Genomic DNA, 25,838 nt, shown 5'->3' with positions numbered 1-25,838 from the left:
AGTGTCCTAATAATGCTCCCGTAGTATTTAATTTGTTTTTATTGCGGATCTGCGGAGATTAATTCTGTCAGAGGAGAGCCGTAGCCTAGGCTACTTAGTACTCGGGTGTGTGTGTGTGTGTGTGTGTGTGTGTGTGTGTGTGTGTGAGTGTACAGCTGCGCTGCACAATAATTAGGAGAGAGAGAGGACGAGAGTTTATAGGCGCGGAGCGAGAGAGATATAATGTAAAACACGTTGTTTCAAAGTCTTTATAGTTTTGACCAGATTTTAGTGTGCTTGTGTGTGTGCGTGTGTGTGGAGGGGTTATTGTCACGTCACTATGGAGCAGACAGCAGCATGCTGCAGCGCTGCTGAAGCAAGTCCAGTCTGGGTGAAATTCACTTCGGAAAATTAATATAAGGGCGCGTGAGCCCGCCCGGCCCACGGCCTGTTGGGCAGTGACAAAGTCGGCCGGGCCACGTCGACGGGCTTGCAGGTCTCTACTTCAAAACCTCAAAGAGAAAACAGCCTTTCATCACGAAAAATTCTGTGCAATTCTGTGCAAACTGACATCTGAATTTGATCGTAGATTTGTTGAAGTACAACGCATGAGTCAAGTAGCTGCTTTTGTATCAAACCCTTTCTTCTTTACTGAGCCTACTGTCATTGAACTGCTGTCCGATAAAATGCAGGATGTGTTTGCATTAATTTCAGATATTGAAATGGAGATTATTGGATTAGTAAGTGACTGTCACCTGCAGGTCAGAGCTAAAGAGAAGGAATTTTGGTCTCTTGTGAGCAGAGAGAAGTATCCGCTGATTGTGTCGTGTGCACTCAAGCTGCATGCCTACTTTGGTTCCACGTACTTATGTGAAATGGCCTTTTCACAAATGAAAATAATAAAATCCAAGTTTAGAACTCGTATGACTGACTCACATCTTAATGACACCCTCAGACTGGCAATCACTAAATATGAACCAGATTTCAAAACGCTTGCAGATAAAGTGCAGTCACAGCAGTCTCATTAAAGGTGGGCTGACCCTGAGAGTATGTCACCATATCTGTGCAAATATATATGGTCATGTTATGCCTAAGTCATTTGAACATCTGCCAATGTGAATATTCATTGAAATGAGAAACAAAATATTGTGCTGTAAAAGCAATTCATGTCCTTTCTATTTTGTTTTATTAAAAGAAAACTCAACAAAGAAGTTTATTTGTATTTTTGTCCTAATATTTTTTATTTCTAATACATTTGTCTTAATATTATTTGACATTGATAATATAACTTACTATAAGTATTTATTCTAATTTAAGCTTTAGTCTTTGTGTGGATGTGTGCACATGCATTGAGCCTGTCAGAAATAGCAAAAAAACAAGTGTTTTTTCTAACACGTTTTAGTGGTAGATCTTGGCTTACAATTGGGAATAAAATGGGCTCTTGGGCTTGAAAAGGTTGGTTACCACTGATCTAAACAGTGAAATGTAAAAACATTAAAACTATACACACGCTATAGGATGTCAGGTCTACAAATGATGAGAGAGAGAGAGAGAGAGAGAGAGAGAGAGAGAGCGAGAGAGAGAGAGCGAGAGAGCGAGAGAGAGAGAGAGAGAGAGAGAGAGAAAATGAAACGCTCAAAGTGTGCAGCTCAGCTTGAGACCATGTCACAAAGAAGCATGACAAATTTGCAAAGGTGAAACTTTTTTCACCTTTTAAACACAAAACAGAGTTTAAATACAAACCACCGTACTTAGTTGACAGGATGCCCAAGGAGGGCTGCATACCACACACTAAATAGCTTTGCTGAAAATAACCAAAAATCTACAAAGCTATAACTGGTTGTGCAGCCGTAGTGGGGTCGTACCTGATGACCTAAACAGGTAATATCTCATCCAGCCTACATGGAACTCCCTTTAGTCGCGCCTAAGATGTTGGCTTTCCACCCGCGTTCGAATACCGGGCGTTAACAGTTGCAAAACGACATTTCTTTTGACATGCCTAGTCCTCAGCAGTTGTTGTAGACGGACACAGGTGTACACTATTACTACTCACCACATAGAGGTCTCTCCATATGGACGCCCACTCCCGCAGCGTGGTGGTGACCTCCGTGACCAGAGGGAGCTCTGTGGGGATGATGGTCTCCTTTTGCCTGGAGAAACGACAACAGGAACATCATTCAGATGGTCGCATCGATGTGGCGGCCATGTTACTTTTAACGCCTTGTACTCCCCACCCAGCGTGACGTAAGAAGAAAATGGCCACTCTGTCAATATGGAAATGTTACATAAATAAATGTGCGATGACACTGCAGTACAAAGGGGGACAATTGATTAAAATCAACATAAGTCAGCATCTCAGCAATACAATGTACTGTAACAGAGACAGCATTCACATTACCTTCGGGGGGCGAGGATGTCCTCAGATGTCCTTACATAATACCGTTACTAGTATAGTATAGATAATATACTAAAGCCGGTGGACGCTCACTGAATATGGGGGCATGAATCTCTCCATAACATCCAAGTCATTAGCATCCCTAGCAGAGCCGTTGTTAAAGAGCTGTCAGGACGAACTGTCCCGTGTGAAGATGAAGAGAATTAGCTCTGCTTCAGTGTTTCACTGTATAAAACTATGCTGACACACCGTCCTGAACATGTGCTTGTTATGAAAGTTATAAACCCAAGACCTGATCGTACAAACTGTCTTCAAATCTAAATCCTGACAGTTATCCGTCAGCATGTTTCTATATCAGTGGTGCTCAAAACTTTCTCATGTCAAGGATCTCCAAAATGTGGTATTTGGCCGTCAACTCAACCCCCATCTGAAAATGAAGCAGTAACCCGAAAATGGATTGTATTTGATCAACTCACTTCCTTTTTTTTCCGACAATGCTCCAGCCCTGCAGCTGGGCAGACGCAGCCAGCGTGAGTGCGCGACACTTAAGGAATACTTTGTTGTGTTTTGGGTCAATGTATTAATTTATGTTAGGTAGCCATGTAATAAGCAGGATAATATCTGACTAGGTGGTCAAACTGGTCATTGTCGGGATATAAATTCACCTTCAGGGTGATTTAACCATCTCGGCTTCGCCTCGGTGGTTAAACTCCCTGTCTGTGAATAATCTCCAGACAATTACCACCTAGCCAGATATTATCCCTTACATAACATACAGCACAATAAGTGGTGGTTGTATTTAGTCTCCCTGCTCTAATATTGAGACATTTAGCTCGTGTCAAAGGTCATGTATCACCATAGACACGGGATCTGACCTCCATTTTGACCTGGTGGTCCAGATTAAATGTATCCCGAGCAAGCAGACAGGCTCGTAGAACATAAGTAGGGCAATTTATGAACAAAACATTAAAAAGTTTAACCCATTTAGGCCTGAGATCAGATTCTAAAAATGTCTTCTACATCCTGACAGTTTACTGAAAAAGGTATGTTTCTATGTCAGTCGTTCTTCGATTTTTCGAAAATAGCAGACCTACAAGCTCGTAGCGCGCCACTCGGTGGCGCACTGTGAGCTTGTAGATCTGCTGTTTTTCGCCAAAAGGGGTTTCCGCCCAAAATGGGTTAGAAATGGAGATTCTGCCCAACAACGTCGATAAGTAATGTGTCTTTGCATCTATCCATCTACCACTTTTAATTAATTATGATGATTAATTGTAAATTACCATTGCAAATTATACAATAACACGATATATTAGGCATCCTCAACCGAGGGCTGAATATATATATAACATTTTTTTTTTTTTTTTTTTACGAAAGTCGGGTTCTGAGTGAATTGCAATGAATCCTTAATCCTTAATTAAACACCATGATGGCTACATCCTCTGAGAGCAAATGATATAAAACGGTATCTGTTCTTATTAGTCTTATCCCTGAGGCTTAACCGCTGAAGTCAATGATTCAGCGCTTGAGCTTTTTCATGTTGTTCTCTCTTTCGTGGTGTGCAAGCAGGCGCGACTCTCAAGGAGACATCAATCAAAACTACTAAAAATGTGAGTACTTTTTCCACCACTGCAAAAAACTATGGTAGAAATAGTGAATGAGGGCTTGCACCTAGTGGTGGGGAAAGTACACTTTTTATTTGTAATAGTTTAACCCATTTTGGGCGGGAACCCCTTTTGGTGTTTTAACTAAGCATTATGTTATGCTTTAGCTATTGAAAAATAGCAGATCTACAAGCTCATAGTGCGCCACCGAGTGGCGCGCTACGAGCTTGTAGGTCTGCTATTTTTTTTTAAAGCAAACGTTTTTTTTATTTCGACATCAGGCCTAAATGGGTTAAGTAATTAAAAGCATCAATACTGCAATGTAGAAATACTCTGTTACAAGGAAAAGTCTGGTAATTAAAATGTACTTAATGTACAAGTAAAGTACAAGTAAAAGTGCTCATTATGCAGAATATCCCACTTCACAAGTTATCACATACTGTATCCGACTCTAAAATGTCTAAAAACCCTTTGAAAACAGCAGATCTATACGGGTCACAACATGGCACAATGTGAGCTTGTAGACATTTACAAAACCATTTACAAAAGGTGGTACAAAATGTGAGCACTTCTTCCAACCCACCGCACATAATTCATTTCAAGGCATAACTCAAGGAAAGGTACTGACCCATTGCCCTCGACCGAGGCCTCTTTCAGGTGGATGTAACACGTTGGAAATATGCCCTGCGGGAAAGACAACAAACAGAAGACAAACACCATTAGTTACACTACTGTTCTGGCTCAATACCGTCTCGATTCCACTGTGTGAAGTAACCTCCCATAACCTGATTTTATTTTATTTGTATTTATTTACTTATCTATCTATTCGGGGGGTGTCTGACAGGAAAAGGAGAGAGAGATTTGGGGGAAGACACGCAGCAAAGGTCGTGAGACAACCTTTGAACGTCTGCACGCACTGTTCTTCTCGCTATGGCACTGCCTTAAGTGCTGCCACTGAAGGCGTGCGTGCTTTCAAGAAGGTAGCAAAAAAAAGGTACTCACATTTCCACGTTCTTGGCACACACCAATAAATGAACTCTTGCGCATTTGCTCTCATGAATTGCTCATAACCGAAACGTGTAAGTGTTCATTTACTGGTGTGTGTGCCAATAAAACAAAGTGGGTACTTTGTCCTCCATTTATTTGAAATTGTGGATGTGCTACGTCTTTAATTTAAATTTAAATATAATTATAATACATTTTGATATTTATGTACTGTATACTGGATTTTGAGTCTAGCACTCTAGCACACACATTGCGCAACCTTTTCACTTATTTAGTGAAATATGTGCTTTGTTTTGCTTCCACCATCACCACCAACAGGCTCTGCTTTGCAGGTGGAGCGAAATGCCTTCACGGCGTACGACGGACGTCGCGACGTATATTTTTCCGTCGCAACGTATATTCGAGTACGTCCTGGCGTAAATATCAATTCGTCCCGGCAGAACGGACTCGTCGCGGCTATATCTACCCGTTTGCGACCTAGTAGTTTGACTATTCTTTTACGTCGCGACAGAACGGGACACGTCACGGCTATATCTACCCTTCTCGACGTAAAAGGTAATTCGTTGTGGCGTGTGTGGACTCGTCGCAACAGAACGGAACTCGTCGCGGCTATATCTACCCGTTTGCGACGTAATAGTTTGACTTTGTTATATGCCCGGTGCGCGGTGCCCTGCGCGGTGCCCTGCGCTGCCCTACGCCCACCGCGTGCACCTTGCCGGTCCGCCCTGCGCCCTGTGGCCTGGCACGTGTGCACGTGTGCCAGGCCACCGCGTGCACCTTGCCGGTCCGTGGAGCCCTTCGCCGTCCCCAGGCGACCCTGCGTTCCAGAGCTGTCACCCATGCCCACCGAAAATAGCAGATCTACCAGCTCCTCTCCTACATACGGGATGGCCCGACCCGCGTCTGTGGACCCCTGGGGGGGTGTGTGTGTGAGCGTCTGAGCTCCTATCTGTGTGCCTCCCCCCCCCCCCCACCCCATGTGGACCCTTGCAGGGGGGGGGGTCGGGGGGTCCCCCTATGCACTTTGTGTAGATGCTGCGTATCGCCTCATACTGAAAAAATTACTATTTTACGCACAGCGCAAGGCAATATGTGATTACGATCGTCCTTCTGGGGGGGGGGGGGGGTGGCTGGCCTACACAATAGATAACCTACCCTGGCCAACACAATAGATAACCTACAAGGACATATGAATTTAATTTATATACACGGCTATATTAATTTAGCCGATCATCAAAGCTCACCGCGCTCGTATAGCGCATTGACTGTCTGTCTGTCTGTCTGTCTGTCTGTCTGTCTGTCTGTCTGTCTGTCTGTGTCTCAATGACTTGCCTTAGGCGGATAGGGGGGGGGGGGCAGTTCTATAGGCAAGGGCAGAAGGTTCCTATAACGACAGTGGGTGCGTGCCCACCTTAGAGTAGCCTATATATTTTAAGGCACCCGCCCCGCAACTTATTATTATTGGCTTATTATTTTGCCACCAGCGGAGTTGACGGTTGACGCCGTTGTCTAGTATAGACTATAGGCCTGTGCCAGGATGATTTTAAATAAATATGTCTCTGTCTCTGCGTCTCTAGAGCTATAACATATATACTGTAGCACACATCATGTGTGACACATGTGCACACACACACACACACACACACACACACACACACACACACACACACACACACACACACACACACACACACACACACACACACACCGAGTACTAAGTATAAGTAGCATATAGGGTACGGCTCTAAAAACATTAAATACTGCGGGAGCATTACACTAAACAAAGTTGGATTTGTACATTGCAGAAACGTAACATAACGTAAGTGTTCTTATTATTGTCCGTCTGGGTTTTATAATGCAGTGTGAGTCCGCTCCGCGATAGCCGATCTGCAAGCTCACAACGCGTTGCGCTGATTGACAGTGCACGTGCAGCAGCTACTGTATAAAATTATATTTAAGTAGGCTACTTTTTTGTGTGACGTCTGTGTGTTATTGACTTCTTGTTCCTTAATGTGCAGGTTTATCAGAGCGATATAGTGCAGCTGTGAGTGAGTAGGCCTATAGCTGCTGCTGCTGCGTCCGTGCACCAATAGAGCGACCGCGGCAGCGGCACGTATGCTTGAAATATTAAATAAAAATATGTTGGGCTTCCGGGCGTCCGTTTCTGGACTGTACCAACGGGCTTAGGGCCGGACGGTCCCTTAACTCCACGGGCCCCTATATTTTAGGCCCGTGCAGGGCTCTAGTGTGTGTGTGTGTGTGTGTGTGTGTGTGTGTGTGTGTGTGTGTGTGTGTGTGTGTGTGTGTGTGTGTGTGTGTGTGTGTGTGTGTGTGTGTGTGTGTGTTAAATGTGGTCATTTAAATGTAGGCCTATTATATACACGCACCATACAAGCACCTATATTATATAATGTGTTATACAAATGGGCAATCAACATATAGCAGCACCCCCCACCAGCAGATGTATATAAACATGGAATTGCGCTATGATATTAAAATGGACTGAGCTGTGATTGTGCCGTACTGCGCCGGCCGGTGGCCACTGGCCTATTCTGCCAGTATAAATGCATTATCATGCCTGTTGGTGAAATATAAACATCTAAAATGGTTCAGTAATAATTAGCATAAGTTATTATTAACGAAAAACATCTAATACTATTTTAAATTGGTCTAATAAAGTTAGTAACTAATCAGAAGCAGCAACCATTTTGTTTCAAACAACTATAGACCAATAAAATAGTAGGCTAGTATTTATGTTTTTCGTTAATAATAATACATGCTAATTATTATTGAACGGTAAGTACGCTGGTATGTACGCTAAGGTACACTATAAGCTTGTAGATCTGTTTATTTTAGTCAGAATCTCGTGTGTGTATGTGTGTGTGTGTGTGTGTGTGTGTGTGTGTGTGTGTGTGTGTGTGTGTGTGTGTGTGTGTGTGTGTGTGTGTGTGTGTGTGTGCGCGCGCACACACATCACATGTGCACACATGTGTGCTATATGTTATAGCTCTAGAGACGCAGAGACAGACATATTTATTTAAAATCATCCTGTCTCGCACGGCATATAGAGCCAATGAACGGAGCATACACCCCCCCCCCCCCCCCCCCTCTCTCTCTCTCTCTCTCTCTCAGCACACGCTGTGCTGTGATATCAATCAGACGCAAATGATCATTGAGTAACGTTAGCTCTGACTCGCACATTATGTGAGATCACATAAAAGGCCTTTAATATAGCCACAGATCATATAGGAATAGGCTTGGGCACTACCCTACCATCTCTCTATAGTGGGGCACCGACGATCTGCAAGCTCACAACGCGCTGCATGTGGACGCAACACTTGGAGCTTGTAGATGCGCACTACAGGGCGTGTGTTCCAGCTAACCCTATAGCATAACACACACACAAGCAACAGTATAGACATCTATTCATCATTATTTATTTCAAATCAAAATACAATGTAATGCTGCACCACTGTCATGAAGTTCGCACGCACACGCACACGCGACACACACACACACACACACACACACACACACACACACACACACACACACACACACACACACACACACACACACGTTTGCTTTCATTCGCTGTATGATACATTAGGCGATATAGACCCGCTGCGGCCCAGCGATAATCAACCGCTGTCCGCTGCGATGCGTGAGCTTGTAGATCAGATGCCGACAGACAGACAGACAGACAGACAGACAGACAGACAGACAGACAGACAGACAGACAGACAGACAGACAGACAGACAGACAGACAGACAGACAGACAGACAGACAGACAGACAGACATGAAATGAAATGGTTCAATAATAACACACACGAGATTCTGACAGAATGCGGCGGCATGCTTAAAATAAACAGATCTACAAGCTTATAGTGTACCATAGCGTATACATACCAGCGTACTTACCGTTCAATAATAATTAGCATGCATTATTATTAACGAAAAACATAAATACTAGCCTACTATTTTATTGGTCTAGTTCAGTTGATTGAAACAAAAGTCATGGAATTCAATTGCCTACATTCAGTATAGGCCTGGTTTTGATATAATGATGCAGGGAGATTTTCTGAGCCAGTCCGTGCCATGTCATTTTTTCAGATTAATATTTAAATCTTTAGTTGGAAGAATGCAATAGCATATCATAAGTGTTGACCATAATGGGACGGTTGGAACCAAATGAACCCCCGACGGCCGGCGCTATTCAGCTATAAGGCCTATAAACGATATGGCCATACAAATATGGTTATGTGGTGGTCTGTGACATGTCTGCGTGCGTGCGTGCGTGAAAGAAAGACAGAATACGACGCAATGACATGTCAAATTGTCAATTGTAGATCAGCTGCTTGTTATTTAAGTAGGCTAATATGAAGGCAGCGTCTCCGCAAACGTGGACACCCGTGGCCCCCCTTGATCCCCAAGGGTCCACGGTGACCCGTACCGCCCGGGGGTCCCCGGACCCGTTTGGGCGGCCCGTCAGGTGGTTTTCGAGCTTGTGGATTTGTATTTTTAATATTGCTTGTCAAACGTTTAAGGCATATAGCCTATTTAATCTGATTGGTATAGCTCTGCATGGTTGCTGCTTCTGATAGCCTACTAACTTTACGCACGCATGCGACACACACACACACACACACACACACACACACACACACACACACACACACACACACACACACACACACACACACACACACACACACACACACACACACACACACACACACACACACACACACACACACACACACACACACACACACACACACACACACACACACACACTAGAGCCCTGCACGGGCCTAAAATATAGGGGCCCGTGGAGTTAAGGGACCGTCCGGCCCTAAGCCCGTTGGTACAGTCCAGAAACGGACGCCCGGAAGCCCAACATATTTTTATTTAATATTTCAAGCATACGTGCCGCTGCCGCGGTCGCTCTATTGGTGCACGGACGCAGCAGCAGCAGCTATAGGCCTACTCACTCACAGCTGCACTATATCGCTCTGATAAACCTGCACATTAAGGAACAAGAAGTCAATAACACACAGACGTCACACAAAAAAGTAGCCTACTTAAATATAATTTTATACAGTAGCTGCTGCACGTGCACTGTCAATCAGCGCAACGCGTTGTGAGCTTGCAGATCGGCTATCGCGGAGCGGACTCACACTGCATTATAAAACCCAGACGGACAATAATAAGAACACTTACGTTATGTTACGTTTCTGCAATGTACAAATCCAACTTTGTTTAGTGTAATGCTCCCGCAGTATTTAATGTTTTTAGAGCCGTACCCTATATGCTACTTATACTTAGTACTCGGTGTGTGTGTGTGTGTGTGTGTGTGTGTGTGTGTGTGTGTGTGTGTGTGTGTGTGTGTGTGTGTGTGTGTGTGTGTGTGTGTGTGTGTGTGCACATGTGTCACACATGATGTGTGCTACAGTATATATGTTATAGCTCTAGAGACGCAGAGACAGAGACATATTTATTTAAAATCATCCTGGCACAGGCCTATAGTCTATACTAGACAACGGCGTCAACCGTCAACTCCGCTGGTGGCAAAATAATAAGCCAATAATAATAAGTTGCGGGGCGGGTGCCTTAAAATATATAGGCTACTCTAAGGTGGGCACGCACCCACTGTCGTTATAGGAACCTTCTGCCCTTGCCTATAGAACTGCCCCCCCCCCCCCTATCCGCCTAAGGCAAGTCATTGAGACACAGACAGACAGACAGACAGACAGACAGACAGACAGACAGACAGACAGACAGTCAATGCGCTATACGAGCGCGGTGAGCTTTGATGATCGGCTAAATTAATATAGCCGTGTATATAAATTAAATTCATATGTCCTTGTAGGTTATCTATTGTGTTGGCCAGGGTAGGTTATCTATTGTGTAGGCCAGCCACCCCCCCCCCCCCCCCCAGAAGGACGATCGTAATCACATATTGCCTTGCGCTGTGCGTAAAATAGTAATTTTTTCAGTATGAGGCGATACGCAGCATCTACACAAAGTGCATAGGGGGACCCCCCGACCCCCCCCCCTGCAAGGGTCCACATGGGGTGGGGGGGGGGGGGGAGGCACACAGATAGGAGCTCAGACGCTCACACACACACCCCCCCAGGGGTCCACAGACGCGGGTCGGGCCATCCCGTATGTAGGAGAGGAGCTGGTAGATCTGCTATTTTCGGTGGGCATGGGTGACAGCTCTGGAACGCAGGGTCGCCTGGGGACGGCGAAGGGCTCCACGGACCGGCAAGGTGCACGCGGTGGCCTGGCACACGTGCACACGTGCCAGGCCACAGGGCGCAGGGCGGACCGGCAAGGTGCACGCGGTGGGCGTAGGGCAGCGCAGGGCACCGCGCAGGGCACCGCGCACCGGGCATATAACAAAGTCAAACTATTACGTCGCAAACGGGTAGATATAGCCGCGACGAGTTCCGTTCTGTTGCGACGAGTCCACACACGCCACAACGAATTACCTTTTACGTCGAGAAGGGTAGATATAGCCGTGACGTGTCCCGTTCTGTCGCGACGTAAAAGAATAGTCAAACTACTAGGTCGCAAACGGGTAGATATAGCCGCGACGAGTCCGTTCTGCCGGGACGAATTGATATTTACGCCAGGACGTACTCGAATATACGTTGCGACGGAAAAATATACGTCGCGACGTCCGTCGTACGCCGTGAAGGCATTTCGCTGTCTCTCCTGCTTTGGCGGGTTGTGTTGTTACAGACGTATATATCTCCCTGCTTCTTAAATGGTTGTCTGCTAGTGTGATGAGCCAAGAGCCTGAACGGCAGGATCAAATGAAATATTCACACTCGGATTTACATTTTATAAATAAAAATGTTCTCATGCTATCATTGGCCTCAATATAATATGCGTGAACTGGTGGTTAGTGCCACCCTCCTGAGCAGGATTCCAATTAGGTTCTGAGAACTGTATATGAAACCCAGCCGTGCCGTCTGGAACCCAATCCGGAAAAGTGTTAAATACTGTACAGGTTCACTCAGTTCGAATAGTCGAAAAAAGAGTCATTAGAATGAGGCCTTCTAAGCTATTCTTTTCACCTGAACTAAAATAAACCATGAAAACCCAGAAATGTCATGCTTCCCGATAAGGAGTAAAATAACCTTTTTAGTCAGTAATTGTACCGTGAAAAAGCCTCCCATTTAAAAGCCACTCACCTTTTTAGACTTTCTTCTCAGCCGGTGTCCCCGGTACCATCCTGCACGTGGAATAGAATGATGTTCAAAAGTTAGCTACCTTTTTACCAGACACGGCGTGCAGATGCAGAATACACACTCAACAATACACACACACACACACACACAACAGCAGTCCGTTTATCTTGGCTTCATGAAAGGACCTTAGAGAGGGTGATGCATACCACATGAACGCTTCAAATTAGGGATGCACCCAAAGGGAAATTCTTGGCCGAAACCAAATACCGAATGTCCGAATATAATTAATATTATATATCTGTTTTTCCTACCATTGCTGTCATGGCCGTACCTTAAAGCTACCTGATTTATGGCAAAATAAATGGTTATGGCAAAACTTAACTTAAATAATAATCACTAGTATGGGTCCATTCCACATTTATTCAGCCCTTTTGAATGCATTAATTGCATACACTATTCGATATATTTTCTGCCTATTCGGGCCGAAACCGAATAGGCAGAAAATGCATTTTTAGCCATTTTCTGCCGAATATTCGGTGCATCACTACTTCAAATGTATTGATGTAGCAGCTTAACCAAGTACACTGTATACTTTTCCACACAAGGAATAGCAACAAAAACAAAACAGCAGATCTACTACAAGCCCACAATGTGATGTGTTGTGAGCTTGTAGATTGACTAGTGACTAGGACAAGTCAACTTCTACCATCTTGTTGGCTTGTCTTGTGTGCGAGTGTGTGTCCTTAGAAATAAATAACCTCTTATTTGATATAACTAAAGTCTAGCTGGAAACTGAGACTTTGACAGAACACAAGTGTGAGGAGCTGTGATGACAGCGAAAGAGCATCCTTTGCCTGTCGGTTTTTAACTTATGCAGACTACCTTCCTTTCCTATGTGGGCCTACCGACTCGTTTCTCTTTGTTGTTGTTTTTTACCTCATGTGGAATAAAGTCACTGGCACGTAAGACTATAGGTCTCTAACATTGCAGATTTGCAGTGCTGAACCTCATGTACTGCACTAGTGCTGCACGATTCTTGCTCAGATGTGAATCTCGATTTTCCTCCACAGGAATTGAGACCACGATTATCATAGGATTCAAATTGTTGTATTTTCTTTGTCTTTAATGTGTAGTTGCAGAACATACTACATTCAAAATGTGGCACGTGGAGCTAACTATTGTGACTTTAGTTTAAACAGACAACATCAAAGTGCTCGACTTAGACCTCTCTTAAAGTAGCAAAAGCCAACTAGAAACTAACTCAAATTTACAAATGAGATCGCATAGGTGTCTGAATCGCAATATATATATATATTTTTTGTATTAATCGTGCAGCACTATACTCAACTGCACCAGCAGCTATTGTTTTTGACCTGCACATTACAGTCTGATGTCTAAACTCATGTACATCCCTGATACCTTTTTCACCTTATGTCTAACCTCATGTACATAACATAACCTGCTACATTTAGCATCTTATGGTACATCTAAACTCATGTACATGCCTGCTACTTTTTGTATGGAATACGTATAAATGTTGCTCTCCCTCTCTCTGTCCCCCTTCCCCTTTTTCCTGAAACCTATAAATGATGGAGCTGGCCAAAAACTATAATTCCACCTACTTCTACTACTCCTGTAGCCTCGGAAACCCAGACGTTTTTATTTCCAGGGATGAAAAAATAAGTCTGGGTCTGAGTCCACTTCAATTCGGCATAGAGTAGCGCAAACATTGCTCACTCTCTGCTGATTTCTGATCGTCTGCACCTTTGTAAAATTGACATACACACGCACACATGTACACACACACGCTCCTCTCTCTCTCTGTCGCTCTAAGTAATTAGTCTCATGTCGCGCAGCTGCGCATAGTTTCTCCCGGATCCTGCCGGGAGCTGTCTATGCCATAAAAAGCATAGGTGAGTTCCAGGCTACTACTCCTGTAACTCTGTGAAATAAAGTTACTTCTGATTCTGAATGTGCTTATTAACTTCCGTTAATGACCGTCCCTCACCTTCATATGTCTCCAGAATATGCACGGTGTCTCCGATCTGCAGCGACAACTCCTCCTCCCCGCGGGCATCGTAGTTGTAGATGGCTGGAGGAGAGACAGTGAAAAGAGGAAGATTATTACAGGACAGCGGGGGTGCAATAAGGCAATGGGATCCCTTGTGGCGCCAATTAGCCCTTTGCTAAGTCCCTCCCCAACCCGTCCATGTCCAATAGGCACGTTAGCAACAGTTACTAATGGGAGGTGAAGCGGTGAACAGTCGACGCCAGCGTCCTCACTTCCCACATTCACACACCAATGGTGAGCAAGCTAACATCGACCAACTCATTGGAGGCAATGTAGGGTTCAAGGACACTTCGACATGTGGACAGGAGGAGCCGGGATTCGAACCGCCGACCCAGGGATCATTGGACGACCTGCTCTACCTCCTGCAACAGATTAACCCATTTTGCGCGGGAACCCCTTTTGGTGTTAGCATTATGTTATGCTTTAGCTATTGAAAACCACTCTGTGGCGTGCTATGAGCAATTGAAGAACGACTGACATAGAAACACGGCTTTTTCAGAAAACTGTCAGGATGTAGAAGACATTTTTAGAATCAGGTCAGAAGGAAAAGTTCAGTTATTAATTTCGATGTCGCTTTATATCTCCATAACTCCTATGAGCCTATAATACCAGACAAAAAAAAAGCCCTCCACAAGATCAGATCTTTGCGCTCTACATTTCAAGTAGCTGGCCCTGCTTGGACCTCGCCGTGGCCATGATCATTTTTTTCCTCCTCTACTCTGGCGGTACAGCAGATGAGTAATGGCTTTTGTGACCTCCATTTTCTCCCAGTATCTGGAGAATGCGAGCTATTCTCTCCGATGTCGCCGCCTCCACTGTGTACCAGACGAGCCATATTACCCATACAGTATCGCCGCTGGGCTGATATATCGGACATTATAATTGAGCTTTTGGATGATCTGTATTGGCAATTATGGAGCCGACGATGTGTCCTGGTTTTTAACCACACACACACGGTGTTCTAAAGGCTGCAATTATCCATTATCTTCTTAGAGATTTATTCCATCGAATACCTTTTGCACAACAGTGTCGTGCAAAATAGTGAAGACACTCAAGACAGCTTTAAACGTTTCACCTTTTGAAACGAGGTCAAATCATTAATGAAATAACCTCACAATGCGTAAAAGGTTACAAAAGTAAATGTTGATGAATACCAGACGTTTACTCGTATACCGAATAATTCTTCATTATAAAATTATTAATACTTTTACTTAAGTAAAAACACGCAAGTACATCTTCCAACCACTGGCATGTACACACACGTACACACACACACACACACACACACACACACACACAGACAGACAGAGTCTCCAGTGTATTGTCATGGTCCCCTCTGGCATGTCCAAGGTCAACTGGTAACGACAACACCATGACACGCGTTCCCTCATCAGCCACTTGTGAACAGCATGTTGCTGCCTAACCAGCCATGACCCACACGTCTCTGAGAGAAATGACACCCACGTGCACACACGCGCCACACACACACACACACTCACACACACGCGCCACACACACAGGCCTATACTATATTATGGCCTGAAATACAGAGAAGAAGACAAGCCAGCGGGAGAGGCACGGTGACAGGTGGCCCGTGGTGACATAGGTGTGTGTGTGTGTGTGTGTGTGTGTGTGTGTGTGTGTGTGTGTGTGTGTGTGTGTGTGTGTGTGTGTGTGTTAAGAAAACAACTGCGGGGTAGAAATGAGCCAGCTGGGTGTCTGAGTTTGCGTGCGTGCGTGCGTGCGTGCGTGCGTGCGTGCGTGTGTGTGTGTGCGTGCGTGCGTGCGTCTGAGGGAGAGCATGTGGGGTGCCATCACAGAGGTTTCCCCACAGGTGAATGACGGTATAATGAATTTAACTCAAGGTTTGCTGAAGGTAAATGGAGCCATTAGCAGCAGCAGCGCCGTGCACGTCACCTGCCTTCAGTCTCACAATGATGCACAACTCCACCGGTCCACCCACCGCAAAACACCTCTAAGACATTTTGGGCGGGGACCCCTTTTGGTGTTAGCATTATGTTATGCTTTAGCTATTGAAAAATAGCAGATCTACAAGCTCATAGCCATCGAGTGGCGCGCTACGAGCTTGTAGGTCTGTTATCTTTGAAAAATCGAAGAACGACTGACATAGAAACATAGCTTTTTCAGAAAACTGTCAGGATGTAGAATCTGATCTCAGGTCAAAATGGTTGTATGTGTCATACAATGGTCGTCACCCGGCGAAACACTACAAGCACAAAACGTGTTGCGTTGAGCGGGCTTGTAGATCTGCTATTTTTTGCTACTGTAATAACTGTATATTAAAAAATATATTATGAATGATTATGTGCCCAGAATAGGGGAACGTTCCCCAGAATATTTATTGTACAAAGTGTAGGAGTGAGGACTTTTTTAAAGCACTTTTAAAGGAACTTTACTTAATGTTGAAGTTCATGCGACGGCTGGATGTATCTGCAAACGACATCATTGTGGTGCTCTCAAGCTAAAGGAGCTGTTCAAAGGAGCTGTTCACGCTATACTGTATATACACTACAACTACAAGTATTTGGGTTACTTATAACACAATATAAGTAACCTTATATACTACAAGTATTTGGGTTCATATATATATATCTTCTTCCCAAAAGGACTTTCAAACTAGGAAGGGTATGGCCTGGTCAGCCTGCAATGACATGCATAAGATCTGGTCATCCCAGCTTAGTAAGATGTTAAAGTAAAAATATTTAGGACGACCGTTGAGCCGATTCTACTCTATGGCTCCGAGACATGGACACTTTCAAAGAAACTAGAGAAACGGTTGGATGGCACTTACACCCGCCTTCTAATGAGAGCACAAAATCTGTCTGGGAAGAGCCACCCATCGACTAATCTAATAGACGGCAACCTTCCCAGTGTTCCAGAAGAACACAGTTTGTCCGCCACTGCTACAGATCTGACAATGAGGTTGTATCTTCCCTTCTTCTCTGGAGTCCTGCCTCAAAGCAGACCAGAGGTAGAAAACTGTCGTTCCCTGATGTCATCGCTAGGGACACATGCATCAGTAAGCAGGAACTAACTGGGGATGGCAATGAAGGACCGGGAAGTCTGGCGTGGCATTGTGAAATCCATGATCTCGACCGCGGTCGAAAAATTATGATGATGATATAAATATACACAGTATTATACACAGACTACATCCAGACAAAGACAGGCTAAAGTCCTGGTGTGTACCGCCGGTGGATTAAGAATTAACTATTAATTCCGGTATTATCCTGACTAATTTCATGCGTTTCTATGGACCTGAGTCGGCTAATAAAGGACTGAATTGAATTGAACATGCAGTCAATTCAGCGAGCCAATGAATGGACCAGAATGCGGGACGGGCGAAGCGGGGGGGGGGGGGGGGAGCCACCGGGAGCGGCAACTATTGTGAAACAAAGACCCCGAGTGAAAGCAGTGGAGTGATTCCACACACACACACACACACACACACACACACACACACACACACACACACACACAAAAGGAAGCCAACAACAACAACAACACAAACCAAATGGAGGGGAGGAGGAGGAGGAGGAGGGGGATTAATCCGCTCGCAGCCATCAGAGAGCAGGGCTATTCACCACACTAGAGGGCCTCAATTAAACCATCATTAAAGAGCAGCCAGAAAGGGCCTTGTCGTCTGTGTGTGATCGCGACGCGTGTGTGTGTGTGCGACTGTGCGTGTGTGTTTAGTGTTTACACGTTGCATGTTTGTTTTTGCAGGCCGGCTCGGTGGGTGGGTGGTTGGGCGAACGTTCCTGCTGATTTGGCGTGTTTGTTGTTGCGTCGTGTTGTGCAGGTGGATGAGACACGAATGCAGGATCACCTTCACGTTTGAGTAAAATTGTCACGCCCACCCCCCGTGACTTTACCTACTTGCGGGACTCCAGGGGTGAGGGGGGGGGGGGGGGGGGATTTGTACTATTCTGTCCATAATCCGGTTGCAATCGAACAGGGCTGAGTCGGCTCAAGGAAACTTCGCAACGCTCGTTCGACACGGCGACTCACAGGCTTTAGCGCGCTCGGTGGCGTCTCTCGTGGCTCAATTGCGCTTGAGTCGGCACTCGGCACCCCTCTGTCGCGGTCTAAAACTGTACTTTATCCCCCACTACTACTAGGCCTACTAGTAGGGGGGGGGGGTGACCATTTACTCAAACGCGAAGGCGATTCCTCACTGGCGGATGAGACAGTGGAAAAGATATTGCAATTTTGGCATTTCGCAGTCGCTCTGGATATGGAGCGTCTGCCAAATGTGTTGTTGTGCAGGTGGTTTAGATGAGACGGTGGAACAGAAGAAATGTAACTATGATTTATGTGTTCCAATGTTCAATGCCAGACAGTAAAAAACGTTATGATCGCGATGGTGTCCTCCTGAGAATAATAATTATAATGTCCCAGTGATCGCTACCCAACTCCAAAAACGGCCCCAAGCTACGTCTAAGCTAAGTCTGTCTGTCTGGGATGGTTGAGAATGCTCAATATCTGTGTTGCGGCAGTATATCTGTGAAACACAGATATACTGTTTTGTGGGGAGGTTGGCATTATTCATTTGGGAGGAGGAAAAAAAGTTAGATAAAAAAATAAAAAATAAAGACAATGACAGCCATCAAACACGGCCGTGATGCGACAGACTAACCTGATTTCTGATCATTCAACAACTTGCATTAACGCATTTTGGGCGGGAACGGGAACCCCTTTTGGTGTTAGCATTATGTTATGCTTTAGCTATTGAAAAATAGCAGATCTACGAGCTTGTAGGTCTGCTATTTTAAAAAAATCGAAGAACGACTGACATAGAAACATAGCTTTTTCAGAAAACTGTCAGGATGTAGAAGACATTTTTTGAATCTGATCTCAGGTCAGAATGGGTTAATGGTTAATGCATTACCTAGAGTTGGAAGTGAATGTCAATCAGAGGATGGTGCCAGAGGGAGGAAACATGGTTCATATCAGGGCAGAAGACCTTGTTTCGCCAGTAAAACAAAAGTTATGTAAGTGTGTGTGTGTTGGGAGGAAGAGGGGGGGGGTACATTTTGACTCACTTGAACACAAGTTGTGTTTTTCCCCCGGTACATGAAATGTGACGGTTTGGGGACATACAACCTTTCTAACCAGAGACCAGAAAGCAGCAACGATATGCAAAAGTACTAGCCATGAGACCATTTTGGACTGATGGCGATTAAAAAAAAGGCTTCTAAATCCTAATAGTTTTCTGAAAAACCCATGTTTCTATGTCAGTTGTGCTCAACCTTTTTCATGGCAAGGACCCCCAGTGGGCCACGGACCCCCATCTCAAAATATGTAGTCGCAGGGAGCCCCCAGAAGCAAATATTTTAGTTAAAAACGTACGCTCTGAAATATATATTCAAAGATTTCTACCACATTTTCACGACTTTTCAAAAATAGCAGACCTACAAGCTCGTAGCACGCCACTCGGTGGCGCGCAATGAGCTTGTAGATCTGCTATTTTTCAACAGCTAAAGCATAACATAATGATTCAAACACCAAAAGCGGTTAAAACAAGGGGGTTGGCAGTTGGCACACATCCAGTCCCTCGCTGGTGCTGGGGACAAAAGGTTGACACCATGTAGATTAGAAGAAGAGGAAGTCCGCACAGCAGCTCGGCTCCACAATGTTTTATTACAATTACATTTCGCTCACCCCAGAGTTGTGGGTGTGACCAAATCAAAACCCACTATTTAAAAGTGGGATATTTTGTTTTGCTGTGACGTTTGAATCCATTTGTAACCGCCCCCCGTTGGAAATGAATCTTCCACAACGAAGTTCCAGACTAATACCAACGCTGCGCAGTTATATTTAGTTTGGCCTAACGCAAAACCCGCTCACAGAAAGCCAAAGGAAGAGCACTGGCCGAGGAGACCTCATCGTCAGAGAGGAGAAACCAAAGTGAGCAGTCAGATTATGTAGAGCCAGGCAGTTTCCCACCCGCACCCAGACACTTTAAGTAAGCATTTAGTCTCAACGTCCCTTCCCCTGCAATTATAAAGCAGCCCTGACTAAACACTGGGGCTGATTGTAATTCCACACTCGTGGTGTCACTAATAACCTGCACTAATCCATGCCGGGGTACAACATATCCTTACTCTCAGAGGAGAAGGAGATAGGTGCAGGGGAATGGTAGGAGAGAGGACCCTGTCTCCCAGAGGAGAAGGAGATAGGTGCAGGAGAATGGTAGGAGAGAGGTTACTCTCAGAGGCGGAGGATCAGTGGCCGGTACGCTCAACTTCACAATATGGTGTGATTATTTTTTTATTCAAATCTTTGCTTCTGGTGGGTCCCTGGAAACAAATGTTTTGAGATTGGGTGGAGCCAGATTTGAATGTGTCTTGCAACAACACTCGCTTCTGTGTACAAACACTGAATGTTCTCCATCTATATCTCCTTTCAGTAAAACATGCGAGTACTTTTTTCCAGCCACTGTATGCTGCACACGCCCACCCAGCAGCCAAGGAAACACGCCTGCCTGGCAGGAATCCCCGTCTGACCTGCCTGTGTCTCTCTCACTGACCTAATAGAGCGTGGGAGTCGCAAAGAGCAATAAAGAGAACCAGAGAGAGAGAGAGAGAAGGGGGGGTGGGAGGAAAACGAAGACAGACTGCGGTGTGTGTGTGTGTGTGTGTGTGTGTGTGTGTGTGTGTGTGTGTGTGTGTGTGTGTGTGTGTGTGTGTGTGTGTGTGTGTGTGTGTGTGTGTGTGTGTGTGTGTGTGTGTGTGTGTGTGTGTGTGTGTGTGTGCGTGCGTGCGTGTGTGTGTGTGTGTGTGTGTGTGTGCGTGTGTGTGTGTGTGTGTGTGTGTGTGTGTGTGTGTGTGTGTGCATTCCGCTGCATAAATGTGAGTGTGTGTGTGTGTGTGTACTGACCATGAGTGAGGAGGGGAAAAAAATGGCACAGAGTGGGATAATGGTAATAATAATAATAATACGGAGCAAATGCAGACAGTCAGAGACAATTAATTGAATAAAGCGATTAAGCTGGATGATGGGACCACGGACGGCACAGTTTGAAAGGCCACTTTCACAGACATGCAGCGGGTTGAACACGAACAGCCAGTGATTATTATGACTCTGCAGTGCTACTCTCCACTCCAGGTCTCCAAAGGCAGGCTGGAAAAATTTGGCCAAAGAAGAGGCTTTATTTTAACACTGTGAGCATACGGTTGTGCAGCGGTAATGTCCTCTCACTGTACCACTGCTAGACCTACTGTATGCTGCACATGAAAACAGAGATGCTTGATAGTGGAAATAGCCGAACTACAAGCTGCAACGGAAAATAGCAGATCTTGTAGATCTGCTATTTCTATACTAAATTTTTAAAACATGTTTTTTTTGGGGGAGTTTTACATTACAAAACGATTATTACGATTATGCAAACAAAACGTGATTATCTAAAAAATAAATGCGATTAGACGATTATGTAATAATTGCTCACCCTGTTGAAATTTGACGCGAGGCAACAGTCTGTCTTGAGAGACTACTCTCAGAGATACTTGAAATAAAGGGGGAATAGATACTTCATTTCCATTCAAAGTGGATGAAAGTAACTTTCATCTTTGAATGGAACTCTAAGCACGTCCCTGAACTGCATGGAACCACTGAGGCACGACCCCAAGAAACACGGGGCTCACGGACACTGTGTTGTACTTTGTAAAGTATATGTCAGGCCAACACGCTTCAGTAAAGCCATATATATATATACATACAACTATACACTGCAGTGCAGGCACAGAGCTACAGAGGTACAACCTACTGGCCCCTGACTAGAGGCACAGAGGTACAACCTACTGGCCCCTGAGTAGGATTTGTTGAGAAATGCTGGGATGTTTTCATCACCTCTGACTCCAAGACCCGTTTTTGGTGCACAAAGGTTTTTTTTTTTTTTTTTGTCCTCCCAAAACAAATTTCATATGGGTCTGTAACTCTGAGAGTGTACAAATGGAACAGAGTTAAAAAAAAAAAATTACAATATAAATCGGGGGTCCCAGATATAGAAATGCCATTAAATCGGGGTCCGTAGCCAAATTAGCCATCAGGTTGAAAATCACTGCCCCGTAAAAACCTTCTCTTATGGGGGTCCTTGGCATATATTTCCTATGGGGGGTCCACGAGCTAATGAGTATCATTTTGGGGGTGCTTGACATGAAAAGGTTTGGGAACCACTGTTGTAGAGGGCTAAATTAGAGGGCTCAACATTCATAAAGATTTTGGAAACCTCATGAACAAAAAGTTAGAATATGAAGATAAGAGGTTTCTGCCCGACAGTGACGACGACAGATATACTGTAGCTAAAGATCTAAAAAATTACACGGATGCTTTCCCGGTTTCAATGGGCTGACAAGGTGTACATTTACACAGCTGTACCAGTAAGCAGCATCACTAATGAAACAATGCAATCAACTACAATGTCGTGTGCTCGTAAACTGTCATCATCGGGAGGAAGAGCTTTGTCAGTGGCAACGCTTTTACAAGGAGGGGGGGGGGTGGTGGAGTGGAGTTAACACAGTAATTATTTTCCAGTCCCTATCCAATGAGACTTAATCAATTTTGACCTGAGATCATATTAAAAAAATGTCTTCTACATCCTGACAGTTTTCTGAAAAAGCTATGTTTCTATGTCAGTGGAAAGCTCGTAGCGCGCCACTCGGTGGCGCGCTACGAGCTTGTAGATCTGCTATTTTTCAATAGCTAAAGCATAACGTAATGCTAACACCAAAAGGGGTTCCCGCCCAGAATGACTTAATAGGCGGGTTAGGTGCACAGACAGCAGCGTGATGGCTTTAATTTGGAGGCAATCACAGACGGTGAACCCAGGCTCATCAGGGGGTGTCTAACGGATCACCCTGGTCTCCCCGGAAACCAATTTGATACGACGCTCTTTAGGGAGCTGGGGTTTATCTGCAGTTGGAAGGGAGAGATGGCGAAGAAAAAAAAAACACACACACAATTACCCGCAAATGTATCGGAAAAGGCAAGCCGAGGTACAGAGCCAGAACACCATCCTGCCGTTAAGGCCCGGTTTTATATCGTCCCTCTGACGGGAAAGCAGCAGGAAACGATGTGCGAGGATGCCTCGCTGGCCGCACCGCAGTGTGGCGAGAGAGAGAGACAGAGAGAGAGAGAGAGAGAGAGAGAGAGAGAGAGAGAGAGACAGAGAGAGAGAGACACACAGAGAGAGAGACACAGAGAGAGAGAGAGAGAGAGAGAGAGAGGCAGAGGCAGAGGCAGAGGCAGAGGGAGAGGGAGAGGGAGAGGCAGAGGGAGAGGGAGAGGGAGAGGGAGAGGGAGAGGGAGAGGGAGAGGGAGAGGGAGAGGGAGAGGGAGAGGGAGAGGGAGAGGGAGAGGGAGAGGGAGAGGGAGAGGGAGAGGGAGAGGGAGAGGGAGAGGGAGAGGGAGAGGGGGGGGCCCTTCCAGGAGTCCACGAGGAAACACAGATGTCTTTTCTCAGCACACACAGGAAGAGACCGCGACGGACGTCAACAAAAGAACAGATAAGATAAACCAGAAAAACAGGACACACACATTGCAACGTGGTGTCTGTGAGGATGCTCGGAGGAGCGAGGGAGAAGGGAGAGGAGCATGGAAAGGAGGTAAAGGTGAGCAGGTGCATGAGACACTAACTAAGTGCCCATTAAACACTATAACTACTAACACAAACTATGTGCCCAATGTCCACCCTTATACCTAAACTTCCTTGCCCCTTTTGTAAGCAGTGATGAAAGCTTTTAACCCATTTTGGTGTTTTCAGTATTATGTTACACTTTAAAGCTATTGAAAGCTCATAGCGCTCATTCATAGCTAAATCGTCAAAATGGGGCGCAAATCTTTGAATGTATAATCTTTCACAGCATACATTTTTAAATCAAATCTTTGCTTCTGGGAAGTCCCTGGCTGGAACAATATCTGAAAACAATATTTTCAGATGTGGGTCGGTAGCCAAATACCTATTATTTTGGGGGAAATTAAAGCCTGGTACCGGGGCTAGGCTTTCGCTTGACAAAAAGACAATTTGCATACATATAGCTGAACTTCTGTAAACTCTTCCCGTGAAATTTGGAAGCGCTTCAACTAGGGCTGGGTGCAATAACCACAATACCGCCATACCGCCGAACGCATACCGGGGTATCAGGTTCATTACCGCGGTTTAAAAAAAAGAAGAAAAAAGAAGAAAAAGAAATTGTGCAACCCAGATTCGGCACAAACAAAGATTGATTGATTGATTGATTGATTCAAATATTTATTAACAGTTTGCAGAATTACACTACATTTCAAGCACAACTCAATACAAAGACTGTTAACTGTGAGTGGACACTTGTTTACAAGAGGGTCCACCTAAATTAATTTCACTCCTATGCCACAAAAATGTGGAACGCCCTACCAACTGTCATTAAGATGTAAATCCCTTGACTCCACCCACCCCTTTCCCCCCTCACTGTATACGTTTTCCCCCTTTTTACCTCCTCCTTTCCTGTTTTTGGCTTTATAGAAGTGCATAGTGTACAAAATGATATGATGAATTGAAATGTGAAATGTGACAGAGTAGAAAAAAACGTTCCATTTTATCATGATTATTAGTGAGGACCTATTATATGAAGATAGGTTCAAAAGTGGTCCTTTAATGATGATAATAATGATTTTTATTAGATTTTTATTTTTTTATTTTTTTGGGGGGGGGGGGGGGGGGGGCGGCAATAACCGCGGTAATAAAAATCCCATACCGCCCCAGCCCTAGCTTCGACTCACAAATGTTTTTGAAATGATGTAATGAAATAGTCATCTATATCTACGCAAGTCATTCTATATAGAAGGAGGGGAATCCCAGTAACAACCAATATTCTAGACCCATTTGCAATATCCTCATCATGGGCCATTTGATAAATATTTGATCAACCTTTGAACAACATTTGATCAACCTTTATCCAGACCGCAACACGCACAGTGCTGCACCTTCTGATCTGGATCAATCAATAATCGATGAGGCAATGTTCTCAGGTGGTGACGTACGCTTTATGTAACATCATATCACGGCAGGAAGTACAATATCACTCAGGTAGTGTTAACCCATTTAGACCAGTGAGGTCCATTCTACAAATGTCTTCTAAATCTTTTCTGAAAAACCCTATGTTTCTGTGTCAGTCCTTCTCAAACATTTTCATGTCAAGGACCCCCAGAATTATCTGTATTTGGCTGCGACCCCCATCTGAAAAGATGTTGTTCCAGGGACCCCCCCCAGGAGCACAGTTTTGAGTTCAAAACATTCGCTCTGAAATTATATACAACCTTCTCGGACAATTGGTGGGGTAAGGCAATTGAAAGGGTTAATTCTTCCACTTCGTGTGCACGATTGAGTCTTATACAGTTTAAAGTCCTCCACAGGATCCATTACTCCAAAGCCCGACTAGCAGAGATATATCCTAATGTGAACAACAGATGTGACCTATGTAACCACGCCCCTGCTGATCTTAGTCACATGTTCTTTTTTTGCCCCAAACTATATATATTTTGGGTCTCTTTTTTTAAAACCCTATCAGATGTCCTGGCACTGGA

At 44.8% G+C, this 25,838-nt stretch overlaps 1 protein-coding gene across 1 annotated transcript in view; it reads right to left on the bottom strand.

The window, feature by feature from the left end:
- The window catches only part of dock1 (dedicator of cytokinesis 1), a 459,680-nt gene that overhangs the window by 411,741 nt on the left and 22,101 nt on the right, over nucleotides 1-25,838 (bottom strand). The window contains exons 2-5 of the mRNA XM_083788125.1: nucleotides 14,193-14,276; nucleotides 12,188-12,228; nucleotides 4,604-4,659; nucleotides 2,033-2,129 (exon numbers count right to left, since the gene is read on the bottom strand). Of these exons, the coding sequence (XP_083644251.1) occupies nucleotides 2,033-2,129; nucleotides 4,604-4,659; nucleotides 12,188-12,228; nucleotides 14,193-14,276 (278 nt within the window). The remainder of the gene's footprint in view (nucleotides 1-2,032; nucleotides 2,130-4,603; nucleotides 4,660-12,187; nucleotides 12,229-14,192; nucleotides 14,277-25,838) is intronic.

Source organism: Protomyctophum parallelum (genome assembly GCF_964188405.1).
Source record: "Protomyctophum parallelum genome assembly, chromosome: 17".
Taxonomy (NCBI): Eukaryota; Metazoa; Chordata; class Actinopteri; order Myctophiformes; family Myctophidae; genus Protomyctophum; species Protomyctophum parallelum.
Note: the sequence above shows the minus strand (reverse complement) of the source record. Positions and strands in the feature narration are given on the sequence as shown.